Source organism: Prinia subflava, chromosome 15, assembly GCF_021018805.1.
Source record: "Prinia subflava isolate CZ2003 ecotype Zambia chromosome 15, Cam_Psub_1.2, whole genome shotgun sequence".
NCBI classification, from domain to species: domain Eukaryota; kingdom Metazoa; phylum Chordata; class Aves; order Passeriformes; family Cisticolidae; genus Prinia; species Prinia subflava.
Window position 1 is genome coordinate 11,356,810 of NC_086261.1, and position 23,191 is coordinate 11,380,000.

The window sequence follows — 23,191 nt, forward strand, 5'->3', positions numbered from 1 at the left end:
GTGCCGCCCGAGAGGCGGGTCGCTCCCGCTCACCTCCCGGCGCGCCGCGTCCATCCCCGCTCCCGGCCAGCCCTCCCTCCCTCCCTCCCTCCCTCCCGCCCTCCTCACGGCACCGGCTCCGGCTCCCCGCGCCCCGCGCGCGCCCTGCACGAGCCCACTCCCCCCGACCCCGCCCCGCCCGCGGGCGCGCGCACGGCCGGGCCCGCCCCCCGCTCGCGCAGAGGGTGGTGCCCGCGCGCGCGCGCGCGCGAGCCTCACCTGATCCGGGCGCTGCCCGGCGCGTGCGCCGCCGCGCGCGCCCCCCGCCCGCCCCTGGCGCGCGCCCGCGGAGCCATCCGGGTCCCGGCGCGGCGGGGCCGGGGCCGCGATGCATCTGCACCAGGTGCTGACCGGCGCCGTGAACCCCGGCGACAACGGGTACTCCGTGGGCAGCGTGCAGGACACCCCCTTCACGGTAACGGGCGCCGCGGCCGCGGGCGGCCCGGGCACGGCGGCCCTAGGCCCGGGGACAGCGCAGGGAGGGAGGGGGAGCCCGCCGGGCCGGGGGCGCTGCGGGCAGAGCGGGACCCGGCGGGCCCGGAGGCTGCCGGGGGTCGCCTGTCACCGCTGGCCAGCGCTCCGTCCGCTGCATCGACCGGGGAAAACCCCGCGTGTGTCCTCGCATTGCGCTGGGTCCTTCTGTCTGTCTTTATTTTTAATTTTTTTAAATATATTTGTGTGTGTGTGTTTCTATCTCATCTGCAAAGCGCACATAGTCAGTTGCACTGGGGTTCTGACGAAGCCTGCCCGCTGTTGATGAGCGTCTGCCTTCCATTACTGAGCCTGATAAAACACAAATTTGTGAATTTCTCCTCTCAGACTGGGAAAGAAACAGAAAGAGATGATAAAGAGATACGCTAAGTGAATTTCAAGAGCCCCGTAGTTTATAAAACATTCTGTTTCTCATTCACGGGGTATTTTTGTTTATTGTCAATTTCTAATTCAATTTCACTGTCATTCACTCAGGTTATGTATACTTGGTATGCTCTGATTTTAGTGAGTGATCAGCTTTTGCAGTGTTTCCCTGCTGCCATCTAATCAGTGTCTTATTCTTTGGGAATCAGTTGTCTCACTGCATTTCATATTAACGAGATTATATCCCAGGCACAAACCAATTCCAAGCAAAATGATGCAGAGCATCCTTTTTGGTGTAAGATAAATGTCAGCAGACTCGTGAAACATTTGAAGCTTACAATGGATTATCACAGATGTCTTATTTTAGTAATGAATGCTGAGAGCCTTAAGAAATAAAAGGTGCCATGTTTGTCTTTATTTCCCTGGTTCTGCTGCTATGCAGCCGTACTGCTATTAAAGGGACCTCTGTTACTTTTGATATTTATATAAGAAGTAATTTACTCATATTCACATTCTAATGTGTTTCTTTTACTATGACAGTTTGAAAAGTCAATCAAATGGTATTATGCAACCAAATTTTATGCTAATTCTTGTCATAGTTTTGATAACATCAGTAATGAATCATAATCTATATCGTGGTTTATACAAGAATTTTCCAAGAGCAGAAGTAGCATCTTCCAAAACGATGCAGGATTGCTTGGTAGGATGTTAATTATGGAACTGCATATAGCAAACCACGCTGTCTTCTCTGGCTGCTGTATCCAATTTTTTATAACACAGTAAACAAGGAACTAAAGAGATAAGTATGTTTAATAAATGTGTCTTCTGGACTGCCATAGCTGTAACTTTCTTCTTTGCTTTTTCTTCATTCTCTGTAATCATGGTATTATTTTCTGCTCTTTTCAGCCTTGATCCTAGGGTAAATTGTACTGTTAAAAACTGCCTGCAAACAGTTTGGTGTCTTATATCCATATTCTTAGGAAATTAGTTAGCTGTGTGACTTGGTAGAATCATAATCCACCATTGACTGCAGGCGGTTCATTAGTGCCCAACCTCCAATTCTGTCTGTCAGCATCACCTGTAAGGACGTAGCTCTGAGCCCCCAAACCCCTGAGCTGTTTGGAGCCCTGAGCTGAGCTCAGACCCTGAGGCAGGTGTTGCAGTTGAGGTGACAGAGCCTGACTGTGCAGACCTGCCCTGAAGGCCCAGCCCCTGTCAGGCACTGGCACAGAGCAGGGAGAGGGCAAGGGGGATGTGCACAGCACGCTGTGGCTCCACGGGTGTCTGTGGGAATCCACAGGGCTGGGGCACAGGAGCTGCTGCTTGTGAGCACATGTGCCCACTCACGTTTTGGTTGATGTTTGGGGGTTGAAAATGCGTGAGAATGGTTCAAAATTGCTACGACTGATTCATCACAGGCACTTGAAAATACAGCTTTTTTTGTGTGCAGAAATGAATCACTCCTGTTAAAAATACTCCACTTAACAGCAGAATAATGGCTTGGGTACATATATATATGTACCCACTAGTTAATGGTTTGGAACTATTTCCCTTTTTTTTTGAGGAGGAGTAGGGGAAGAAACTTCCTCTTAAGACGAATGTGCTTTAGATGCCTAAGTCCAGCAATTTCAGCATTCTGAGAGAAGAAACACATTTTCTTCTAATCTGTGTAGGGGCATTGCAGTTCTCAGGTTTTTCATTCTTCCTTTCTTCTGTGGTTTGTCCTTGGCTTGTTTACGTGACTCCTTGCTGGGGATAAAGGTAAGCTTTTAATTTGCAAGTCGGTGTACCTGGAGGTAGGATGATAACGCAATCTGCCTCAATTTTTTTAAAGCTTTGGTAAAAGTAATCTAGTTATTCTGAGAGTAAGACAGGGGAAAGAATTTTTTCCACTATTTTTTTCTGCCTGCTAAAACCAGTATTAACAACTCCATAAAACTATAGAGATCCAAAGAAATAGAGACAGGTGTCTGTAGGTTGTCTACAAAGGTTTTGTCAGTGCTTATTCTGAAGTGTGCAGGGTGCTTTCATCCCTCAGCTCCCACATCTGCCTGCAGCAACCTTGACACACATGCAGCCTTTCCCAAGGAAGGAGTGAGGCACAGAGATGTGTGGTCTGCCTGGTGGGTGCTGTAGCTGTGTTGTGGCCTGGTAGAGCGGGTGATACACAGGAAAAGCTGTCGGAAGGGTGATTAGAGGCAAAACAGCTCCATGGTGCTGGCTTGTGCCAGACATCTCCTCAGCCTCCTTTGAGCTCTGGAAAAGCCACTGCTTAAGCAAAGGGTTGAAGTACTGAATAACAGAAGTTCTGGGAACAATTCTGTGCACTTTTCAGCTTGCTGTTGGTTTGTGTTCTCATTTTAGCAAATATTGCTAACTGTGTTCCACAGGTGAGTTTACAGAAGGTCAAGGGTTGAGCATTAAGCAGAAGGGCCTTACAGCAAACACCCTGCCTTGACAGAGGTATTTGTACCTCACAGTCTCACTGGCAGCTAATAAGCTTTTAAAGGTAGTAAAATGCGTTTTTCAAACCACAGCTGATTTCACTCAGCTTTTGTTCTCAAAGAGCTGGTTAAGCAGCTGCAACAGAATGTAACAGTTTCTAAGGTTAGTCTGGGTTTAAAAACAAATAGATAAAAGTAGCTATGTCATTTACCGAGAGGTCGGATTCTGTAAGTATAAAAATTTCAAGTGTCAGATGAAGAGAAAATAATATTTACTTCTGCACTAATTGCACAAAATACAAACCTATAAACATTCTTAATGAAAAATCAGAAGGTCAGATTTTAGGGGTATCTAAGAACTTTACTGATAAAAGTGAGAAAAATTCATTTATTATTTTTCATTTTTGAAAAGGCCAAGCTTCTTAGCATATTTCATGCCAGTACTGACACTTGGCCTGGAGCTGCATGTTGTGAATTTCAGAAGCTGTTGCAGATGAGTCTCCCACACCCCTGTAAAATTTTACCTCATTGAAACCAGCAAAATCTTCATTCACGCAGATGTCCACAAGACACAGGAACTGAGAATAAGTTTCCTCTGCTGTGTAGGGTTCTTCTACTTTTTCACTACTTCATCCTTCTTAAAATTTACTTACTTGTAAATCCCTCTCAGTTATTTATTACTGTTTAAGTAAACTGGAATACCATTTAAGTAAACTGGAATAGAGGTGCTTAATATCTGAATCCTTACTAACTTCTTTTATCTCTATACGTTTAAGCAAGTTGCAAAGTAAGTATTTAATCACGAGTTTATCTGAAATGTCAATTTAGGAAAGCCTGTTTTACAGGCCTTGGGCTAGCAGTAGGTTAGGAGCTGTTTCAGTTATTTTGCTGGTTTGCAGTAAGTGTATGCAATTCTAGTGGTACTTGGAAGGGGGAGGAGGAGGAAGTGTAAGCGCTGTGTCCATTGATGAAAGTTTGGAAATGGTTCAGAATTCAGGTGTCTTCATCGCTGAGCGGAAGGTGGAGGAATTGCTGCATCTTATGTTTGCCATCCATAGCCAGAAACTTAAAGATGAGTTTTGTTTTCCTAGGGGAGTCCTTTAAGCTCAATACAGACTTTCAGGTTTCAATAGATCTTTTAATTTATGTAATTTTAGATGCTTATGAATTTATTTTTTTTAATAGCACTGTGGGCTGATTCTTTTTCTTCCGCATCATTTACCATCTTGAAATGTCTCTGCATCCCTGATAGTACACACAGGAGCTTGAGGACTTGTGTTTTATTAGACTTATGCCAAATTTGTAAAGAGTTGCAGGTTATAGAAATAGAATTGTTTGGTTTTCTTTTTAATGTAGAGAAAAACATTTGTATAAAGAAAGACCAAGATGAGAATGTGAAGGAATAATTGTTTCCTTGTCTCTTAGTTCCAGAAGCAAACTGGAAAACATGAGCAGCTGAAAAAGACAGAAGCATGTGCTGCTTTCATATTATCTGAAAACTGAGGATATAGCATAAACTCTCACACTAGGACACAGTGTCCTACTTCTGTGTGGTGCTCCTGCATTCAATTAAAGCTTTGTAATTGTTCATTTTGGTGGTCCCAGATCTTGACAAATAGAGCAGATATTGGCAAACTGCAGCTTATTAGTTGCTTATGGATCCTGCAAGTCATCCTTGCATTCTGGCAGTTTTGCAACTCCATTTAATTTTCTCCTTGAAGTTATCAGTGACATTAGAAATGGAGGTTGGCAGATACTCCATGTGGGTGGTTCTTACTGCACTTGTTTTGTTCAGTCACTGCTCATAATTCTGTTTATTTAAGAGCTCTCTCATCCATTACAGTATCTCAGAGCCTTATTTTTCATCTTTCCTGTCTGTATGGCTTACCATTTTCCCATTCTTTTTATCAGGCTAGGCAGATTGTCAGTCTGCTACCACCAATGCTGTGGCCACTGTTTCTCTGGCAGGAGAGACCTGTGGTGGCACAAATGACCTCAGGAAGATGTTGTCAACTGAATCCTTAAGAAGGAGCCACTGATGTTAAATATTATGACACTTCCCTGTTTTTTGTCACTGTGGGGTGTTTCTGCTGCGTTACCAGCTTAAGGACAAAAGAAAAGAGGATTTAACAGAAAAGTGTTCTCCTTAAGTATAAACATGTTAATATAATGAAGACATCCGAAAAACTGCGTAAGAGCAATCAAATTAAAAACTTGTATTTAGGTATATAACATGAAATAGGAAGATATCTTTCAGTACATAAAATTATATTGGGCTTTTTCAAAGATGTGTTGTAATGACTTTACTTCATAAAATAATTTTAAGATTTAATATACTTTCAAGAAATAAGGCGATTTCCCAGAATAAATATCCACAGTCAGAAAATCACCCCAGAACCAAGAGATAGCAGCACTTGCTCTAACAACCCAGAGCTGAAGGCTGCTGCCCTGCTGCTGGGGGTGGGCTCTGCCTGCCCCTCAGCGAGGGCTCCCCTCTCCTGGCACAGGCACTCGCTTGCTGAGTCACTTGTTGGTGCAGCAGCAAACACAGGCAAAGACGAGGGTGGCTGCAAGTGACAGTAATAAGATTTCACAGTGGAAAGAGATCTCTGTATCTTGATGGATCTTTCAAGAAAAAAAAAATCGATTGTAAACCACACTTTTAATTCAGAACCACCTTTTTACTTGGCTTTGCAAAAATAAGCTAAATAATATAATTAGCTGGAAATTAATGCTTTTTTTGTGGAATAAGTGCAGGTAGGGAACAGGAGAGATGAAAAATTAAAATGTTTAAAGAGAAAGACAGTGAATTCTTTTGCTTCACAGAATAAACAGACATAGCCAGGTATAAAATATTTCCTGTTTCATGCATTATGAGCTGTACACACACACACAAATGGGCATGTTTAAGAACATAAGAACCTGAAGTTAAGTATTTTCCTTTTATAATTTCTGAGACACACATACATGTATCTTGCTAATAAAATTGCAACTAGTGATAAGTTATGTATAATGTAGTTTGAAATTTTCAACTCAGTTATGAATACTGACAGTGAATAGGGGAGTTGAAAGGTTTAAGTCCTTATTTTAAGTGGATCAGCACCTCTTTTTATTTTGATAATTTAAACCATATATTTTAGTAGATTTGTATTAATAGTTATGAGGAAGACTGTTGTCTTTTCTGTTTTAATGCTCACCCTTTGAAGTTTAAGTAGGAGAATTAATTTCTTGTGAATATTAGAATTCAGAGTAAATTATTGGAACACGAAGATGTGCTTTTATTTTCCTGTCTGCTTCTGGGCATTCACATCCTGGTCCCAATCTTCTTCCTCCCTTTTAAGGAGCCTATACAGTTTTGTCCAGCATTCAACACCACTGGTGAAGCTTGTTTTGTAAAGAATCCCACTATAAAAATAGGAAAGCAACAAAACAAAAGGACTTTCTGTTCAATGCCAGAACTTATTTCAGAATCTCATCTTTCATTCTCTTACATTCTGGAAATAATCCTACTCAATTTTAATAATAGCTTACTCCCTTCCAGACTGGGTCTAATAATCACACAGCCTGGTCATCAAGGAGCTGGGATATTCTGTTACACAGATAATCTCCCTCCAACAGCCTTTTAGCAATCCTGCTTACATTGTGAATCACTCCAGTATCAGTTCCTCAGAGCTTCCCAGAACTGCAGTGTGGGTTATTATGTCTCAGACAACATTGTGTCACTCTATTTTTGTGAGATGACCTTGGAAATCTTTTAGACAATCTGTCTTATCTGCAATTTTCGTGTTTGTGTGTGCAGTTGTATGGTGTGTTAATTTCTGGGGACTGAGTTTCTGCTTTGCTGCTTGCATTGCTGTTCCTTTCTGTTCCATGCAGTGACGTACTTTCACTAAATTAAGCTCTTTTTTTCCAGCCTTTCTCACTTGTTGCTCCTTCCCAGGAGGATTAGAAGTAGCCATAGAAAGTCATGAGGCCTAAAGTGTCCATTCTAATCCCAGTGGTTGTCTTGCACCATAATCTTAGTGCGACCACCAAGGGGCACTGGTCGTGTAAATCAATACAAATACAACTCTCATACATTTACAATAAAGTAGCCTTTCCACTGATTGATCTCAAAGGAGACTCAGTATTTTGGAAATTATTGTGAAAAGTCCAGTGGAGAAGTTAAAATGATAAGTCATTTTGTACCATCTGAAATTCACTGCGGAGGACTTGCACTCTCTGCCTAACTCAACTGTTATAAAGTTTCTGCCTGCTGTATTGGAATCAGTGGAAAACTTACTTTAAGGAAGAAGCTTCCAGCTCTAACTGGTTACTGTAAAAGGCTTAGTGGAGATTGATCCTTGGGAGAGATTTCTGTGCCTGAATGTGGGAGCTCAGTGGGACAGATAATCTGGAGTGATTAAACTTTTTAGAACAGGTGAAAGGTTGGCAGACAGGTATATATTTATCCTGCCAATTAAAAAGTGCTGCAAGCTATCACTGTTCTATAGCTACTATGTAAACAAATTCTTTTGAATATGAAGTGCATTGTGCAACAGTAGATCCAAAAGAAATGCAAATTTATTGAGAAATGCTGCTGGCTTGACTGCCTTGCTCCAAGAGACAACAAGAATTGAACAGAAGAAAAAAAATCAACTAAACCCTGAAACAAACAAACAAGCAAACAGAAAGCACATGTTCTCGATTTAAGTTGGGGGTTGGTTGGTTATTTTACTGTTTCTGTTTGGTATGGTTTAAACGGTGGTGTAATTGTCTCCCTTGCTACTGTGTTTCTACATGTTGCTCATTGAATTAGTGAGGAACAAACCTGCTACATTTTAACTTACTGTTTGGGGATAGTCACAGCTTCCAAAAATCAGTTCTGTAACGAGTGTTTGGTTAGCTTTTAAAATAAACATTTAATTTTATTTCTTTTAAAAATTATTTCAGGCATATGGCTCTGGTTGTGACATTGTCATTCTGGCAAATGACTTTGAATGTGTGCAGATTATTCCCGGTGCTAAACATGGAAACATCCAGGTCAGTTGTGTGGAATGCTCCCAGCGACAAGGCAGGGTAAGGATTTAAATAAATCTGTTTAGAATTTTTAAAATTTGAGAACTCTAAATTGAATAATTAAATGGCAACATAATACATTAAGGGAATGAAGGAGTTAATTTTACAACAGAGATCACTGTTTACTGATTTGGGGCTTTCTGAGTGACACCTCTTGTTTAGTCTTATTCTTTCAATGTATTAGTAATTTGGGGGAGGGAAGGGGGGAGAGGAAGCAGGAGACACCTTGTAACAAAGGTTGTTTTCCCTTTCCTGGACCTGCAGTAAGAGGTGTCACAAAATGTGGACAGATGCATTAGTTACAGTACAATATCAGAACTGGAATGGTGCTGAAATGATGGTTACTGCCACGTTTTGTGTGCTTCCATCTAACGAAAGAAGAAATGGATAAACCGTTTATCTATACATATGTATATATGTGTGTATGTCTGTGTGTCCTGCAAAGTACTGAATTTGAAATACTTATGTTTCAGAAAGGCTTTAGCATGCTTAATGCATTTAGAAGTGCTACACTATGAGCTGTCATAACTTCATGGTTCCTTGATTTGCTGTGTGGTTTCATTTTAAATCCCTAAACAATGCTTGAGAGACTGGTTAGAAAGAGGAGAGAAAAAAAAATTTTCTAGGAGTTCCAGGAGTGCACGGAGCAAATCTTGTTTATCAGTTGTCACTGCTAACTGTAATTAGCTGGCTAAAAATTGGTACCAGAATTGAGGAAGCCCTAGTTAGGGTTTGGGAAGATTTAGTTGGCAGAGCCATTCAACTTCAGCAGTAGAGTCCCAGTAAGAGTGGGAGAGAGATTCCAGCTTCAGAGATGGTCCCTGCAAGACCCCCACAAACCCCTGGGTGGTTCTGCATTCAGGACTCTGAACTCACAGTCTGTTCTTTACTCTGGGACTGACTCTGTTGTTGCAGCCTTCTCTCCCCTCCCCCTAAGGAAGAAATAAGATTTCATAATAAATGTCATGGAACTTTTGCATCATTTCTGTTTTCAGGAAACCAGATCCTGGATGGGAAGGACTGAAACAGTTGTTCTTTTAAAAATCTTTTAAGGAAGAAAGAGGGATTTTAAAGATAGTTAAAAGTACTGAAAGGATATGAGTATGGAACAGGCCCAGATAAATACCTAAGAAATACTATTTTATGTATAGAGATTTCTGTGAAATAAGTTGGGTGAAAGAAACTGAGGGATTCAGTGGCATATGTACTTCAATTTTTCTGATTACCATTTAGCTCCTCTGAAAATGTATTTGAATGTTAAAAATGGAATTGCATTTCTTTCTGCTTCTTGTAACTATTATTTTGTGATTGAGTGATACAAAATGGAATCTAGGGACACAGACACTAATAATTAATGCATTAGTTAGCTGTGAAGTACACAGAACATGAGCAGAAGCAGTGAAGGCATCAGCTTTCTCTTATGCATTAAGAGGAGTTGCCCTGGAAGAATATACCACATCTGACTGTGTTTGTGCCACTGAATGAGATGGCTGCCCTGTTTAGAGTTAAAATCTGAAAGAGAGGCTTCTTCAGGAGTGTGTTTTTCTCAACTGCCTTAAGAAAATATGCCCATAACACAGTTAATTACATTTGTATTAATTTCACTTTTCAAGAACCCTGACACACAGAAGAGGTACTGTAAATCCTTTAGCTGTTTTGGAATGCTAAGGAGCATTTACTCCACTTGCCTCCTAACCTTACACTTTGAGTCTACAACTTTTATTTTTTCTTTTCTTTCCCCAGATTGCAGCGTCATATGGAAACGCTGTTTGCATTTTTGAACCACTTGGTATTAATTCTCATAAAAGAAATTGTGTAAGTATGTATTTCATAATTTTAATTCTGTTCAGGCTCTTAGAAGAGGCAAAAGTCTGTCTGCTGGTTATTTTTATTATATGATGTCAGCACATAACAGAATAATGGATAAGCATTTCCACCATTCATAATAAAACTGGGTGGGTAGACTCTTCCACTGAGTGAATTGGACTGTGGACTGCTCTTCTCCTGAGTTCCCAACATCTTGTTCTTGACTCTCATACCAGAATGACATGGTGACAAGCTGGTATTTCCTATTTGAAGAGGTTGTCAGAGGTGCAGTGCAGAAATACAACACAGACTTGTTTAGTGCACCCAGACTTGTTTTAACAGCACAGCCATGGCCAGGCACTTGAGCATTAAGGATGTTCCCAAGCAGGTTTCACAATCCTTGTGGCATCTATACTGCCATCCCTTATGTTCCTGTAAATCCATGCTCACAGTTCAAGTAATCTACAGATCTGTTTGTATGTGGGACTGGCTTGCAGGGCACCCTCAGATGCATTTGCATTTTACAAAACAATTTAAAAGAATATTGAAACTAGATTTAGCCATCTACCACGGAATACTTCTGCAACAGGCTTAATAGCAATTCCATATAGAAGGAAATACCAGTATCTTTGGGTTTTGGTGTTGATGTGAGAATTAACCCTTGACTGTTTTTATACTACAGCAGCTGAAGTGTCAGTGGCTAAAAACTGGGCAATTCTTCCTCAGTTCTATGACTTACAACTTGGCCTGGGATCCTCAAGGTAATGCTTCATTTGTGAAGTATCTGGTCAACATTTGTGGTTAGACCGAGTTAAGCACAAAATATTTTTAATGTAATAAAGTGAGAGCTTGAATATGCAGATTTTAAATTAGCTCTTCTCAGGCAGTGTTGCATAAAATGTGAGGCTACAGTTAACATTTGTTAAGATGCTGTGCCAAGTGTTTGAGTCTCTTATGTAAGATCTTAGTTTGGGAATCAGTGTTAGGTTGTTAACTGACTTAAATTGTCACTAATAATCATTTAAGTAGAAATATAGCACAATGGAAGTCAACAATGTAGCTAGACATGGATCTTTATAAGATGTCTGCGTATTTATTTGAGATCTGAGTAGCTATTAAGCATCTGCAACATTTATTAGTAAATACAATTCTATGATTCAAAGTCACAAAAAACCTTGGTGTTCTTTCTTAAACATACGCTAAATTCAAAATGTTTTAATTAAACCAGCTGAATGAGATGATGGAATACCCTATCATATTTTAAATGGACTAAAGTTTAGCTTTCAACCTGTTCTGAATAATTCACAACAAAATATGATGAGAGGCTTAATCAACATACCTTCATCATCCTCGTTCCATAGCTTTGGTATCACTCCCTTTCAGGTGACAGGTTATTGACAGCAACAGACTTTTTGCAATTGTGGGCCCCTCCATCTGATGACATTCTAGAGGAAGATGAAGATGATGATGCCAACAATCAGATCAAGGATGATAAAGTTCTCCCAGTTCTAAATGACTGGAAATGTGTCTGGCAGTGCAAGTGAGATAATTTTTGTTTCAAGACAAATTGCAATGCTACCTCACCTATATTTTAAAATGTGCTTTTAAATACCCAAAAATTCAAACAATGTAAGTTATTTCAAATAAAAAATCCTCACTCTTATTGGATCTAACCTAGGCTTGATGTATTTAAACCAATTTTTTGAGCTGTCTTTTCAATAAAGCATGAAAATACTTTTATGCTCCTGCTATTCAAAAAGTATGCTTAATGAAACAACTATTACATACCTTATCTAATCTTTACTTAATTAAATGTCAAATTTAAATAATGAACAGTAACACTGAATCAACTGAATACCAATGGAATAATATCTTAGAATAAACAGACCTTACTTAACTTGCTCTTGTGTTCTGCAGGACTGCAACATCAGTACATTTGATGTCATGGTCTCCTGATGGTGAATATTTTGCAACAGCTGGGAAGGTAAGGACAAAAAAAGAATAATTGAGTTTTTGCAGTATTTTTCATTTGTTTGACAAAAGCAAGTAATATGAATAGTCCTGGACCATACATTCTATTGTAGTCTTAGCAAAGGTAAATGATCATCTTGTGTAATGCTGTATTTTTGTGTAATTCCATGAATTTCAGCAACAAGAAATTGGATTTATCTGTGTACTCTACTGAATACGTAAATGACGGGGATACAGGCTTGTATGTGTGTATGTGTTATATTTATATTTGATTTTTTTTTAGATGTAGTATACTTAGATGAATTTTCAGATATACATAAACAATTTTTTCTTCTGTTGAAAGTAATGAGATCTTTATGATACACAATTAAATTGATATATCATGCACGTGTCTGGATAAATTAGAGAAGGTTTTTATTTAGTGAATTCTGGGTTCAGTTATCAAGTCTGTTTCTGTTTGCAGTACTTTTTGTCAAATCACTAAGCTAAGTTTTCAATTAATAAATCTCTTTAATGTCACCCTCTGATTTGAATGATTCCTTTTGGTTTACACGTCTCAATAGGTAAGCATTTTTTGCTTGCACTTACTGTTAGTTAAACAGTGAGATGAATTTTAGTTCTCGGCCAAATTCCAGAAGAGCCCTTAGGGTATTACTTGAGGTTTTCTTTTTGTTACATTTTTAATTATATGCACCTAACCCCCTGGTTTTTATTGTTTTACCTAGGATGATTGCCTCTTAAAGGTTTGGTATCCTATGAATGGTTGGAAGTCATCTCTCCTGCCCCAAGAGAATGAAGAAAAGAAGAAATGCTCAGAGGATGTGCAGTTTTCCTTTGTTTATTTGGCGCATCCCCGAGCAGTGACGGGATTTTCCTGGCGGAACATCAGCAAGTACATGCCCAGGTTTGAAAACTGCCTTTTTTCAAAGAGCAAGCAAGCCTTTGATCAAGTGGTTTTTTAACGTTCTGCTTAATGTTTTGCCATCAAGAGCATGAGATTTCTCTTCTTATACTTTCAAGAAACAAAGCATACCAACATCTTCCCATAAAGAAATTAAGCTTAGAAGTTTAATAACGATAGTCATGTTAATCTTCAGTTAGGGGAGAAGCAGAATTTTCAATAAAACAGTAACTACTAGATTCTTTTGCTCTCCCCTGATTTCTGCTGCGTGTCTGTAGCTCAGTGAGTTCCCCAGGCAGTAATTCTGCTGTCTCTGCCATCAGGGGGTTGGTCTGTAATGTGTTACTCACGTCATGCCTGGACGGCATCTGCCGCCTGTGGGCAGAGACGCTGTTACCCGAAGATCCTCTGCTGGGGGAGCAGATCTGTGAAACCACCACTTCCAGCATCAGCAGCACCATCCCTCAGGCTGGAAAGCAGAAGGACACCATACAGCATGCACTAGAGGTACATGTAAATACTTGCTTCGTCAGATTTTTGTTTCATGATTCTTCAAACTTTAAATATTTAAGGATCTAAAGCTCTGAGAATGTGTGTTATATAGTCCCTATATGCATAACAGAATAGCCTGAATTATTTCGTGTCAGGTTTTGAAGTCTTACTAGCACCGAAAAAGTCAGAGACTGCAACTCTGCATCCAAACACCATGTTTTTAAAGCTCAATTTACTTTTCTATAGTTAACTAACAGTGATGGGACGAGGCAATATTTAATGTGGAATAACAACGGTGGTTTCATTCTGATTGGGTCTGAAAGTTTGCAATTATAGAGATGATGAAAATAGTAAATAAACTCTTTTTAGTCACTTCATTTGATAATTTTGTTTCAGTGACAATCTTATTTTCTTAGTGAGTCTGTTAAGTTTACAGTAAGAGAAAACCTCTCTGTAGAAGCAGCTGCTCCTGGTGGACCTTAACAAACACCTTTTTCCCATGAGAAGGTGCACACCAAGAATCATCTGCAGCCATAAATACCTATGTGAGAATGTTTCAGTTAAGCTGTGTGGGATGTGTGAGAGTGTCTGAGATAAAAGAGCAAGAAACATCTGTTCTGCCATTTATTTGTGTGATTGGTCATTCTCCTAATCACTGGCTGCATAGCTGCTCCTTCTTGTACACAGAAGAAACATAGAAATACTCAAATGTGTTTAATAAAGATGATCCTGCTAGATGACACAGTGGTGGTCTGTTATCCCCAATCACTACACTATCAATGTAAAATCAAGGAGAGATAAGAAAACACAAAAATACCCCACCACTTACTTGTAGACTATTACAGTCAAACCAAGTTTTTATCTCTTAAATGTCATGGCCATCAATAAATAGGGAGCTTGAGACTAATTACACTTTGAGCTGTTAAATCAGTTGTGTTCTTTACATGCTCTCAGAAATTTTCAGTCATACAAAAATAATTCATTATAAAATTATATTGCAAAAGTTGCTGGTTTTAGATTGTTTTAATCTTGTTCATGAATGTTGTGTGAAGTGCTGTGTATTTTTGTGTTGTTGTTGAACAGATATTAAAGGACCTTCTAGAAGACTGTTAGAAGAGCTTTACTTTTTGGGTAGATCTGATGTACATGAGTGTTACTAATCTGTGTTGAAACCTATTTAAAATAATAATCTTGAAATTAGTCTTCATTTCTTTGGTAGAAAGAAGCTATGGGCTTTATAGAAGTGTAACTTTTTACCTTAGAGTGTTTTTGGTATTTATTAATTTATTTTTTATAACTACAACAGACAATTCATCATTTGAAAAACATGAGGAAAGGACAGAGGAGGTCTTCAGTCCTTGTTACCCACACGGATGTGCTGCCAGATCAGCAGGGCACCCATGAAGTTCAGCGTCACATTTCCCACCAGGCAAATGCACTTGGTCACTTCCACATAGCAGCAAGCATCAACCCCAATACAGGTGAAATACAACCAGTGATTAGACTGCAATCATGTACTTGCACAACGTGAAAAGAAATAAGGGAGCTGAGATGAATGTTCTTTGCCTAATCAAATAGAGGGAACTTGCGGGAAGTCTGTTATTTGGCATACAGTTTTTTAAGACAAATGAAGCTGAATTTACTCTCAATAGCATCAGCACATTTATGAGCAAATTAAATTTGTCGTTGCAGATTAGAAGGCAAAAGAAGCAGAAATTTCCAGTCTGATTGGTATTTGATTCCTGGGTTTGGGGGGCCATGGTGTATGATGAATAGAGTAATTGCATCCTACAAAATGCAGTGATTGAAAAGAGCTGTATCAGAGTCTTGTGGTGGGAAACCATGTGCTTTTTACAGAATAATGCAGAATATTTTTAAAGAAGGAAAAGATTAAGGAGCAGTGACATGTTTTAAAATCCATACATGAAAGCAAACACTGCAACATGTGAAACTGAGCAGTTAGAACCACTAAATATCATTTACCATTCACATAAGAATGTTCATATATATTTATTGACCTTAAAATATTGGTTTTTTACATCCATTACAATTAGATGTAAAATCTTGATCTTTACCTTTCTTAATCTTACAGGCACAAAATAAGTGCTGTGTTTTTCACCTAAAATAAATGAAATGTATGTGTGTACATACATATATGAATAAAAAGATGAGTGGTTAATATATAGCTTTATCTGCTTTTGTATAGTTTAACACATGGGGGTTTTTTATTTGTTTAAAAATGTCCACAGATATTCCTTCGGTGTTGGCTGGAACTGCTTTTAATACAGATGAAGGAAGTGGAGGCTTTGTTGTCCACTGGCTGAATAATAAAGAATTTCATTTTACATCCTCTATTGAAGTATTCATGCAGCAACTAAGACAAATTTCAGAACAACAACTAGAACAAGATTTTGATATTGAAGCTGAAGAGGAAGAAGAAACAGAAGAAAAAGAGAAAGGCTTACATATGAAGTTAGATCATGGTTAGTAATCTGGTTAGTTCTGATCAGCTAGTACTACTAGCAGATTAAAAAATACTGTGTTTTGAATGGAAATTGATGGGGAAATCTTTGCATAAAATGGCACATTTCTGTTGCAGATTTGTCTATAGACAGAGAATCAGAGACAGGGACTGGTACGGGCTCTTCAGAACATGAAGATGGAGAAAGAGAGGGGAGCCCCAAAACATCTCTGCTGGCGGGCCCACGGCTGCCTCTTCCCACAGTTCTGTTAGACAGGAAAATCGACTTGCTGCTGACGGAATGGAACAGGAATCCAGACATGCTTTTCACTATCCATCCTGTTGATGGCACCTTTCTGGTGTGGCATGTGAAGTATCTAGATGAATACACTCCAGGCATCTTTCGACAAGTTCAGGTATGGTATATTTGGAATGGTTTTATTATTTTTATGTTAACAAACGTTGTCCTTTGCTTTAGAGCTGAACATCAGTAGGAATTCTATTTTAAGTATTTCCTGTAAAACAGCTAGCATTTATTCAGGCTGAACTTGAGTTCATATATTCTAATTTTTTTCTTTTTTTTTTAGGTTTCATTTTCTTCTAGGATTCCTGTTGCATTTCCATCTGGAGATGCTAGTTCCCTTAGCAAAAATATTATGATGTATGCTTGCCCTGTCTTTGTAAAAGACAGCAGCAGTACTGCACAGCAGAAAACAATGGACTTCCCAGATAATACTCTAGCAAGTAAAGGACCAAGATTTGCCCAGGACAGTGCAAATATGAATATAATTTCCCCTGTGGTAATGATGATTTCCAAACATATAGATGGTTCTCTAAACCAGTGGGCAGTTACTTTTGCTGATAAATCAGCTTTCACTACAGTGCTGACTGTATCCCATAAGTTCAGGTACTGTGGGCACCGCTTTCACCTCAATGATCTGGCCTGCCATTCTGTTTTACCTCTGCTGCTGACATCTTCTCATCACAATGCTCTGCTGACTCCTGAGTCAGACCCATCCTGGGACTCCGACAGGATAAGCAGGGTGATGGATCCCATTAAACACAAGAGAGGCTCTTCGAAGCAGCAGCTTAAAAATGCAGCCACCCGTACATTCCATGACCCAAATGCCATCTACAGTGAGCTGATTCTGTGGCGAGTAGACCCCATAGGACCTTTGTCCTACACTGGAGGAGTGTCTGAGCTGGCTCGAATTAACTCTCTTCACACCTCCGCGTTCTCTAACGTAGCCTGGCTTCCAACACTAATTCCCAGCTATTGCCTTGGTGAGTATACCTGGCCTGTTTCCATACAGAGATAACACTGTGAGCTGTACAATTAATTTGTTAAAATAAATTACTGTTTTATTTGGAGCATATTTACATTAACTTTTCAAAGATTTCCTTGTACTGTGCAAATTAAGCATTTTTCTTTCATTTGTGGTTAAACCCTTGCTGTGGTCTGAGTGTCTGCAGCCCCTGTGGATCAGCTGGCACTCTGGAACTCCTCTGTGTGAGTAAGCACTCCTTGCTCCCACAGAGAGCAGGGTGCTGCCTTTCCCCAGCGCCTCAGGCAGCTGCCTTGAGTGCTCTCTGCATTGACGTGGTTTGCAAATGCAGTGTGCTGATGCCTTAGGCTGCTGGCCACGTGCAGCTGCAGGGCCAGTGGCTTGAACAGAACTAGTATTGGAACCACCTGAGCATCACAATTATTGGGGAAAATTTCCAGCCAAAATCGGCGTTATCAAATTCCTTTAACATGCTGGCTAAAAACTACTTAGGAGGTTGTGAGACAATACTGAAATTCTTCAGAGCACCAGGAGCTTACAAAAGCCCAGTTGGAACCTGGGATATTTATAAATAAATAGACTACATTAGCTTTACAGAACTGCAAACAGCGTTTTTTCAGAGGTCAGACTGTACAACATCTGATGTGTGATGCCCTTGGCCAATTCTTCAGTTTTTGTTTTTAATTTTAGGGCTTTCCATTGCAATTAAGAAAGCTACTTATGCAAATGTTACTCTATCCAGCCACACAGATACTTATTTTCTAATTATCACAAAGATGCTGTTATAGTAATTGTCATCTTTGTACTAAAGTACAGTACTAAAAGCCATTTGTGCTGTGGGTCTAACATTAAATTTTATACTAATTCCAGGTTATAAATACATAATTATTTGATTTAAAATAAAACAAATTCATTTTCTCAGCTTACATAGTAACATTCTGGGCTGCCTATATCCCACAAAGTGTTCTAAACACAAATAATGAGCTGCATTCTTGTAGTTTAAAGGAAAATGTATATTAGAAAAGAATATGTTGTGTTAAGCCTGTTGCATATACTGTTGAGAAGCAAAAAAACACTCTTACAAATTTTCATATTTTATTCTGACCTGTAGACAGATTTATTTCTCCCTCCACTTTTATATCTGCGCTTTCAACTGCAGGGTAGGAGAGACTATTCATAGAGGTTAATTTTATGCAAAGAGCCTAGAGTCAGTAAACAAGGAAGAAAGCAATGGCTGAATAGTTTCCCCTTAGACTCCTACCTGAATTGTCTGTGACAACCTTGGGAATCTGGAGTTGGCTCTTCCAAGCAGTGCCCTGGAGGTGACAGTGAATCACACGTGACCAGAGTCGGGACTGGCAGCGTTCCCTTAGGTGTGCTGCAGACTGGGGCTTGTGTGAATAGTGTTTGTAAACATACAGGACTTCAGCTTTTTCAGGAGTTCCAGTTACATTCATGAGCAGAAAGGACATTATTTCAAAGTTCAAACATTATTTCAAAGTTCAAATGATGGTGTATTAATGCTCACAATTGCTTAGGTTTTTTGCATCAATGCTTTATGAAAATTCTGTTTGAAGCATGTTCATATGCTGAGGATTGTAATAGGCTACCTGTTGCCTTTGACTGCCATTCTTTTCTTCATTAATTTTTTTGTGTCTTCTGTTAGGTACCTATTGCAACTCTGCTAGTGCTTGCTTTGTTGCATCAGATGGCAAAAACCTGAGGCTCTATCAAGCTGTTGTAGATGCACGAAAACTTCTGGATGAATTATCTGACCCTGAATCATCTGTAAGTTTTGTGTAGCAATGGTTTGGTTTGAAACACAACTAACAGAACTCACTTTTTTTCTCCCTTCCAGTGGTTTGTCTTCCTTTAGTTCTGTGTGATTTTTTTTTTGCTATCCCATGTATAGGATCTTATGCGTTACATCTTTCATAGTTGCATGTTTTGCAGCTGTCTGTAAGCATTAGCAGAAAAAATGTACCTATTACTACTAAAAGTGTCTGCACTGAACCAAAATTTCCCATACAAGTTTCCCCAACCTGTGGCAGATGGGAAAAGGAAAAATAGGATTTCTTAGTTTGTCCTCTCAGATAGGGGGAGTCAAGAACAAGAAGAAAGGTGAAAACAGAAGAGCAAGACAGAGATGTATCCACCTAAGTTACATCTATGTGTGAGGGAGGGCAGAGATGGTGGGATAGAAGGGAATCAGCTGAGGGTCATATTAGCTTTCTTTATTTCCAATAACCAATTTTTTCATTCTTTTTATCTTTCATTTCTGTGACTTTGGGAAAAGTAAAGCTTGACCTTGTACTATTATTGTATAAAGGAACACATCTTTATTTTTTTCACATTCTTCTGTTACTTTATAAACCATCCTGCAAGGCAGGGCCTGTCAGTATTCAGATCAGTCTGAAGAATCTCTCCTAGGAGCAATGACTATGAACATTCCAGCAAAAATCAGTAGAGCTTTCAGCTTATATATAAGCTGTACTGATGGTGCTTTCTACATGTTGTAACAAAACCCAAAGCTTGAAAAAGAAGTGAAATGGTATCTTGTTTCTCACTGCAGAGATACATTATGTGGTGTTATGCAAGGATAAATCTTTAAATTAGCAATATTTACCTTCCATAAAAGCTGATGTTTCATCCCCATGAAGAGCTAGTGACTCACAACAGTGCACATGCTGTCATAAACACATTATTCATGAGTGTCAAAGTGACAACTGCAAGAACTCTGTTATGGTTTCTGCCAACAGGAAAAATTGAAGCGTCAGTTTGTCATAAGAAACTGCAATTTTCTTCTGTCCAAAGGAAAAATATACTAATTCTACTCATTTTTCTCTGTTTCAGAAACTTATTGGGGAGGTGTTTAATATTGTAAGCCAACAATCTACTGCTCGACCAGGATGTATCATTGAGCTCGATGCAATAACTAACAAAGTAAATAAATGGTTGACTCTTTAAGGGGATCAAATAAGGGTGTTTAATAACTGTGTTTGTTAACTTGCCAAACATGTTGAAAAGACATGAAAGAGAGGACATTTCTCTATGGTGACAATGACTGCCTTGAATTTTTGTGAATATTGAGATACCTTGAGCATTTTACTAAGCCAATTCTCTATTACCTGCTAAGAGCTCAAAGCTCATTTTTAGAGTAAAGCTATATTTTCTAAGCATAATTATTGAAGAAAACAAAACTCTACTAAAGAAAGGTTTCCACAGCATCATAAAGGAAATAATTACAATCCTCTCAAACCCAAACAAACAAAAATAACTTTTAAAAGCCCAAACCTGAAACTAGATCTGACTATCCAAAATGTAAGAATGATAGCCAGATATTACTTCAAGCTTTTTGTGTTTGTATTGTAAAATAAATTTATTAATTAACACAGCTGTACTCCTCAATCAATGAGCAGGTAGGATAATTAAACCTTCTTTCTCAGGTGTTTTGAAGGTATATATGCTCCAGTGCTGTTTTCTGTCAGCAGCCTGTGAAAACACTGTTTTACCAACTTTAATTAGAAAACTGTGGGGGTTTGACATGGATAAATAAGTATTTCTCTATTTTCAATAAATTTCTAGGTCTTTTAGGTATCGATAGCATAGAATCTTCAAATTTGCATTCAGATTTACTAAGCATTTTCCTAGCATTTTTTATAAATGAGTACAGGGAATACCGTCTTGTTTCTCAGGAAAAAAAAGTTGTTTTGCAGCGTAACTTTGCCATCACTGTATTTTAGGGATGTATTTTTCCTTACCAGCAGGGAAGGATTTCACCATGAGCAGCCTTCTCTGTAGCAAGGCAGAGTTACTGCAAAGAAATATGTTGCTGTCAGAAAAGACAGGTGTTAAGATATCTGAGAGAAGGAAAATCTGCAATTTGTTCCCTTTTTCAGATTTCCCAAGCAATTCACTGCAGACATATCTTTCCACTGAAGCAGGATAAAAGTCTGAGACTTTTTGCCACTGTTATTTATTCAAGACCAAAGAAATGAAAACGAATCAGATGTTAATTCATCTGTCAATAAATGCAGCAAAAGTGTTATTACAGAATTTGTCTATCCTGGCAGACCTTGTTGAAGTTATTTCAATATACAAATGATGAGTTCTAGAACATTCTGTTCTTAATATGAAAGGAAAATATTTGGGTTCTCTGATGATAATTTTAAACTTTATAAAAGAAAGTGATCCTCATTGGTAGCTAGATTGCACAGAGGAGATAATTGCATTAACACTAAATTTTGCTGTACTATTCTGGAAGCATAACAATTGCTCAATGTTTCAGTGTGGCTCAAACACACAATTGCTTCATGTCTTCCAAGAAGACTTCATTTTGGGATACAAACCACATAAGGAAGATGTGGAAGGGAAGGAAACTGAGATATTTTTCCAGCCATCACAAGGTATAGCATAAACTATAACTAATATGAATAAATTGGTACCAAAAATGTTCTTCAAGAATATGAAAATCTAGCTGGCATGTGGTAATTTACTTTTAAATGAGAACCTGTAAAATTCAGTGAAGTGGCTGTAATGTATTGCTCATATGAATTGTTGCTAAATAGTGTTAAACAAAGACATTCTAATTGCTTAGAGTGAAACAACTTATATGACAAAGTACATTTTTCAAAGTGTTACATTGTGTATAAAAATGTGAACAGAACAGAAGTACATTTTCTGTATCGATAGGTAGTTGCATGTGATGGTGTCAATAAATCTGGCTTTCAAGTTAATACAGTGAAAAGTCACTGAGGAGTTTGGTAATAGACTTAAAACTTCAAAAGAAAAAGAAAGAAAGTAGGCAGGTAGAAGAGTCTTTATAATCTGGCAAAAAAGTTCAAACTGAATGGGAAGGCAAATATCTAATAAATTAGATTTGCCATTAATATTCAGATTATCTGTAATTCAGTATGTATTTTGTGGTTATTCTGTTGTCATGAGCAATCAAAATGTCAAAGCATGCTGCTAATGGTACTGTGTCGATATTTTGTTTTATAATCTAACAATTTATTTCAAAGATGAAAATGGGGTTGTTATTGTCATTAGTTTTTAGAGAATCTTCTGCTATGGAGAAATTATTTAGCTTGAATATAAATTTCATATATATGAATATATATGTTTATATATATTATATATATAATATGTAAATTACAGGGTATCGTCCACCACCTTTCTCAGAGAAGTTCTACCTGGTAGTAATTGAAAAAGATAGCAGTGGCTGTTCGGTTCTTCAAATGTGGCATCTTCATCTCAAATCTGTGCAGGCCTGTTTAGGTGAGTGAGTGATGGTAATTTTCTTAGGGAGAGACATTTCTATCCTATTACTTAAGATAACACAAACTTTGTTGGTTTATTATAAAACAAATTGTGTCACCTTTGCCAAGCAGAAGCCTAAAAATCAAGAATCTTCAGAATAATATATCAATGTAATAGAAGCAGTACAATTTCTTACAAACGTTGGTTGCATTCTATACTAATAACAATATAAAAAAGTGTCCGTGGGGGTGAGTAATGTACTTAAGCAGTGGCTTCTTTATTTCAAACTATCAGTATTTCAGAATGTTATGGATGTCTTAGATGAATAGTCACAGCATGCAATGAAACTAACACAGCCTGCAGACACCATATAACTATTTTGTGTGCAACTTGAGCTCTTGTAAAAACAAATAAATTTGGTTATCAGATATTCATGCCATATCCTTACAAACAATTTTTTAACACTGCTGTCAATTTTTTTATATAGCAAAACCAACTGAAGCACCTTCAGCAGATAATAAGCTTAGTGTACCTGAGCAGAAGACTGTGGATTCTTCTCCAGATGTATCACCTGGCATAAGCCCCATACCACGATCTTCATCAATTGCTAACCTTCAGA

General features: G+C 38.6%; 1 protein-coding gene across 2 annotated transcripts in view; it reads left to right on the top strand.

Moving 5' to 3' along the window:
* Positions 1 to 273: 273 nt before the first annotated feature.
* The window catches only part of DMXL2 (Dmx like 2), a 48,384-nt gene continuing 25,466 nt past the window's right edge, over positions 274 to 23,191 (top strand). Inside the window, exons 1-17 of one of the 2 annotated variants that reach the window (XM_063413065.1) lie at positions 274 to 454; positions 8,271 to 8,396; positions 10,140 to 10,211; positions 10,885 to 10,963; positions 11,586 to 11,742; positions 12,120 to 12,186; positions 12,899 to 13,077; positions 13,398 to 13,581; positions 14,873 to 15,047; positions 15,816 to 16,049; positions 16,166 to 16,443; positions 16,615 to 17,311; positions 18,980 to 19,101; positions 20,167 to 20,256; positions 21,602 to 21,719; positions 22,471 to 22,590; positions 23,060 to 23,191. The exon at positions 23,060 to 23,191 is cut by the window's right edge and continues 96 nt beyond it. In XM_063413065.1, the coding sequence (XP_063269135.1) occupies positions 368 to 454; positions 8,271 to 8,396; positions 10,140 to 10,211; positions 10,885 to 10,963; positions 11,586 to 11,742; positions 12,120 to 12,186; positions 12,899 to 13,077; positions 13,398 to 13,581; positions 14,873 to 15,047; positions 15,816 to 16,049; positions 16,166 to 16,443; positions 16,615 to 17,311; positions 18,980 to 19,101; positions 20,167 to 20,256; positions 21,602 to 21,719; positions 22,471 to 22,590; positions 23,060 to 23,191 (2,917 nt within the window). In that variant the 5' untranslated portion in view covers positions 274 to 367. Of the gene's footprint in view, positions 455 to 8,270; positions 8,397 to 10,139; positions 10,212 to 10,884; positions 10,964 to 11,585; positions 11,743 to 12,119; positions 12,187 to 12,898; positions 13,078 to 13,397; positions 13,582 to 14,872; positions 15,048 to 15,815; positions 16,050 to 16,165; positions 16,444 to 16,614; positions 17,312 to 18,979; positions 19,102 to 20,166; positions 20,257 to 21,601; positions 21,720 to 22,470; positions 22,591 to 23,059 lie in introns of those variants that run through there. The other variant, XM_063413066.1, reaches the window with a different exon arrangement.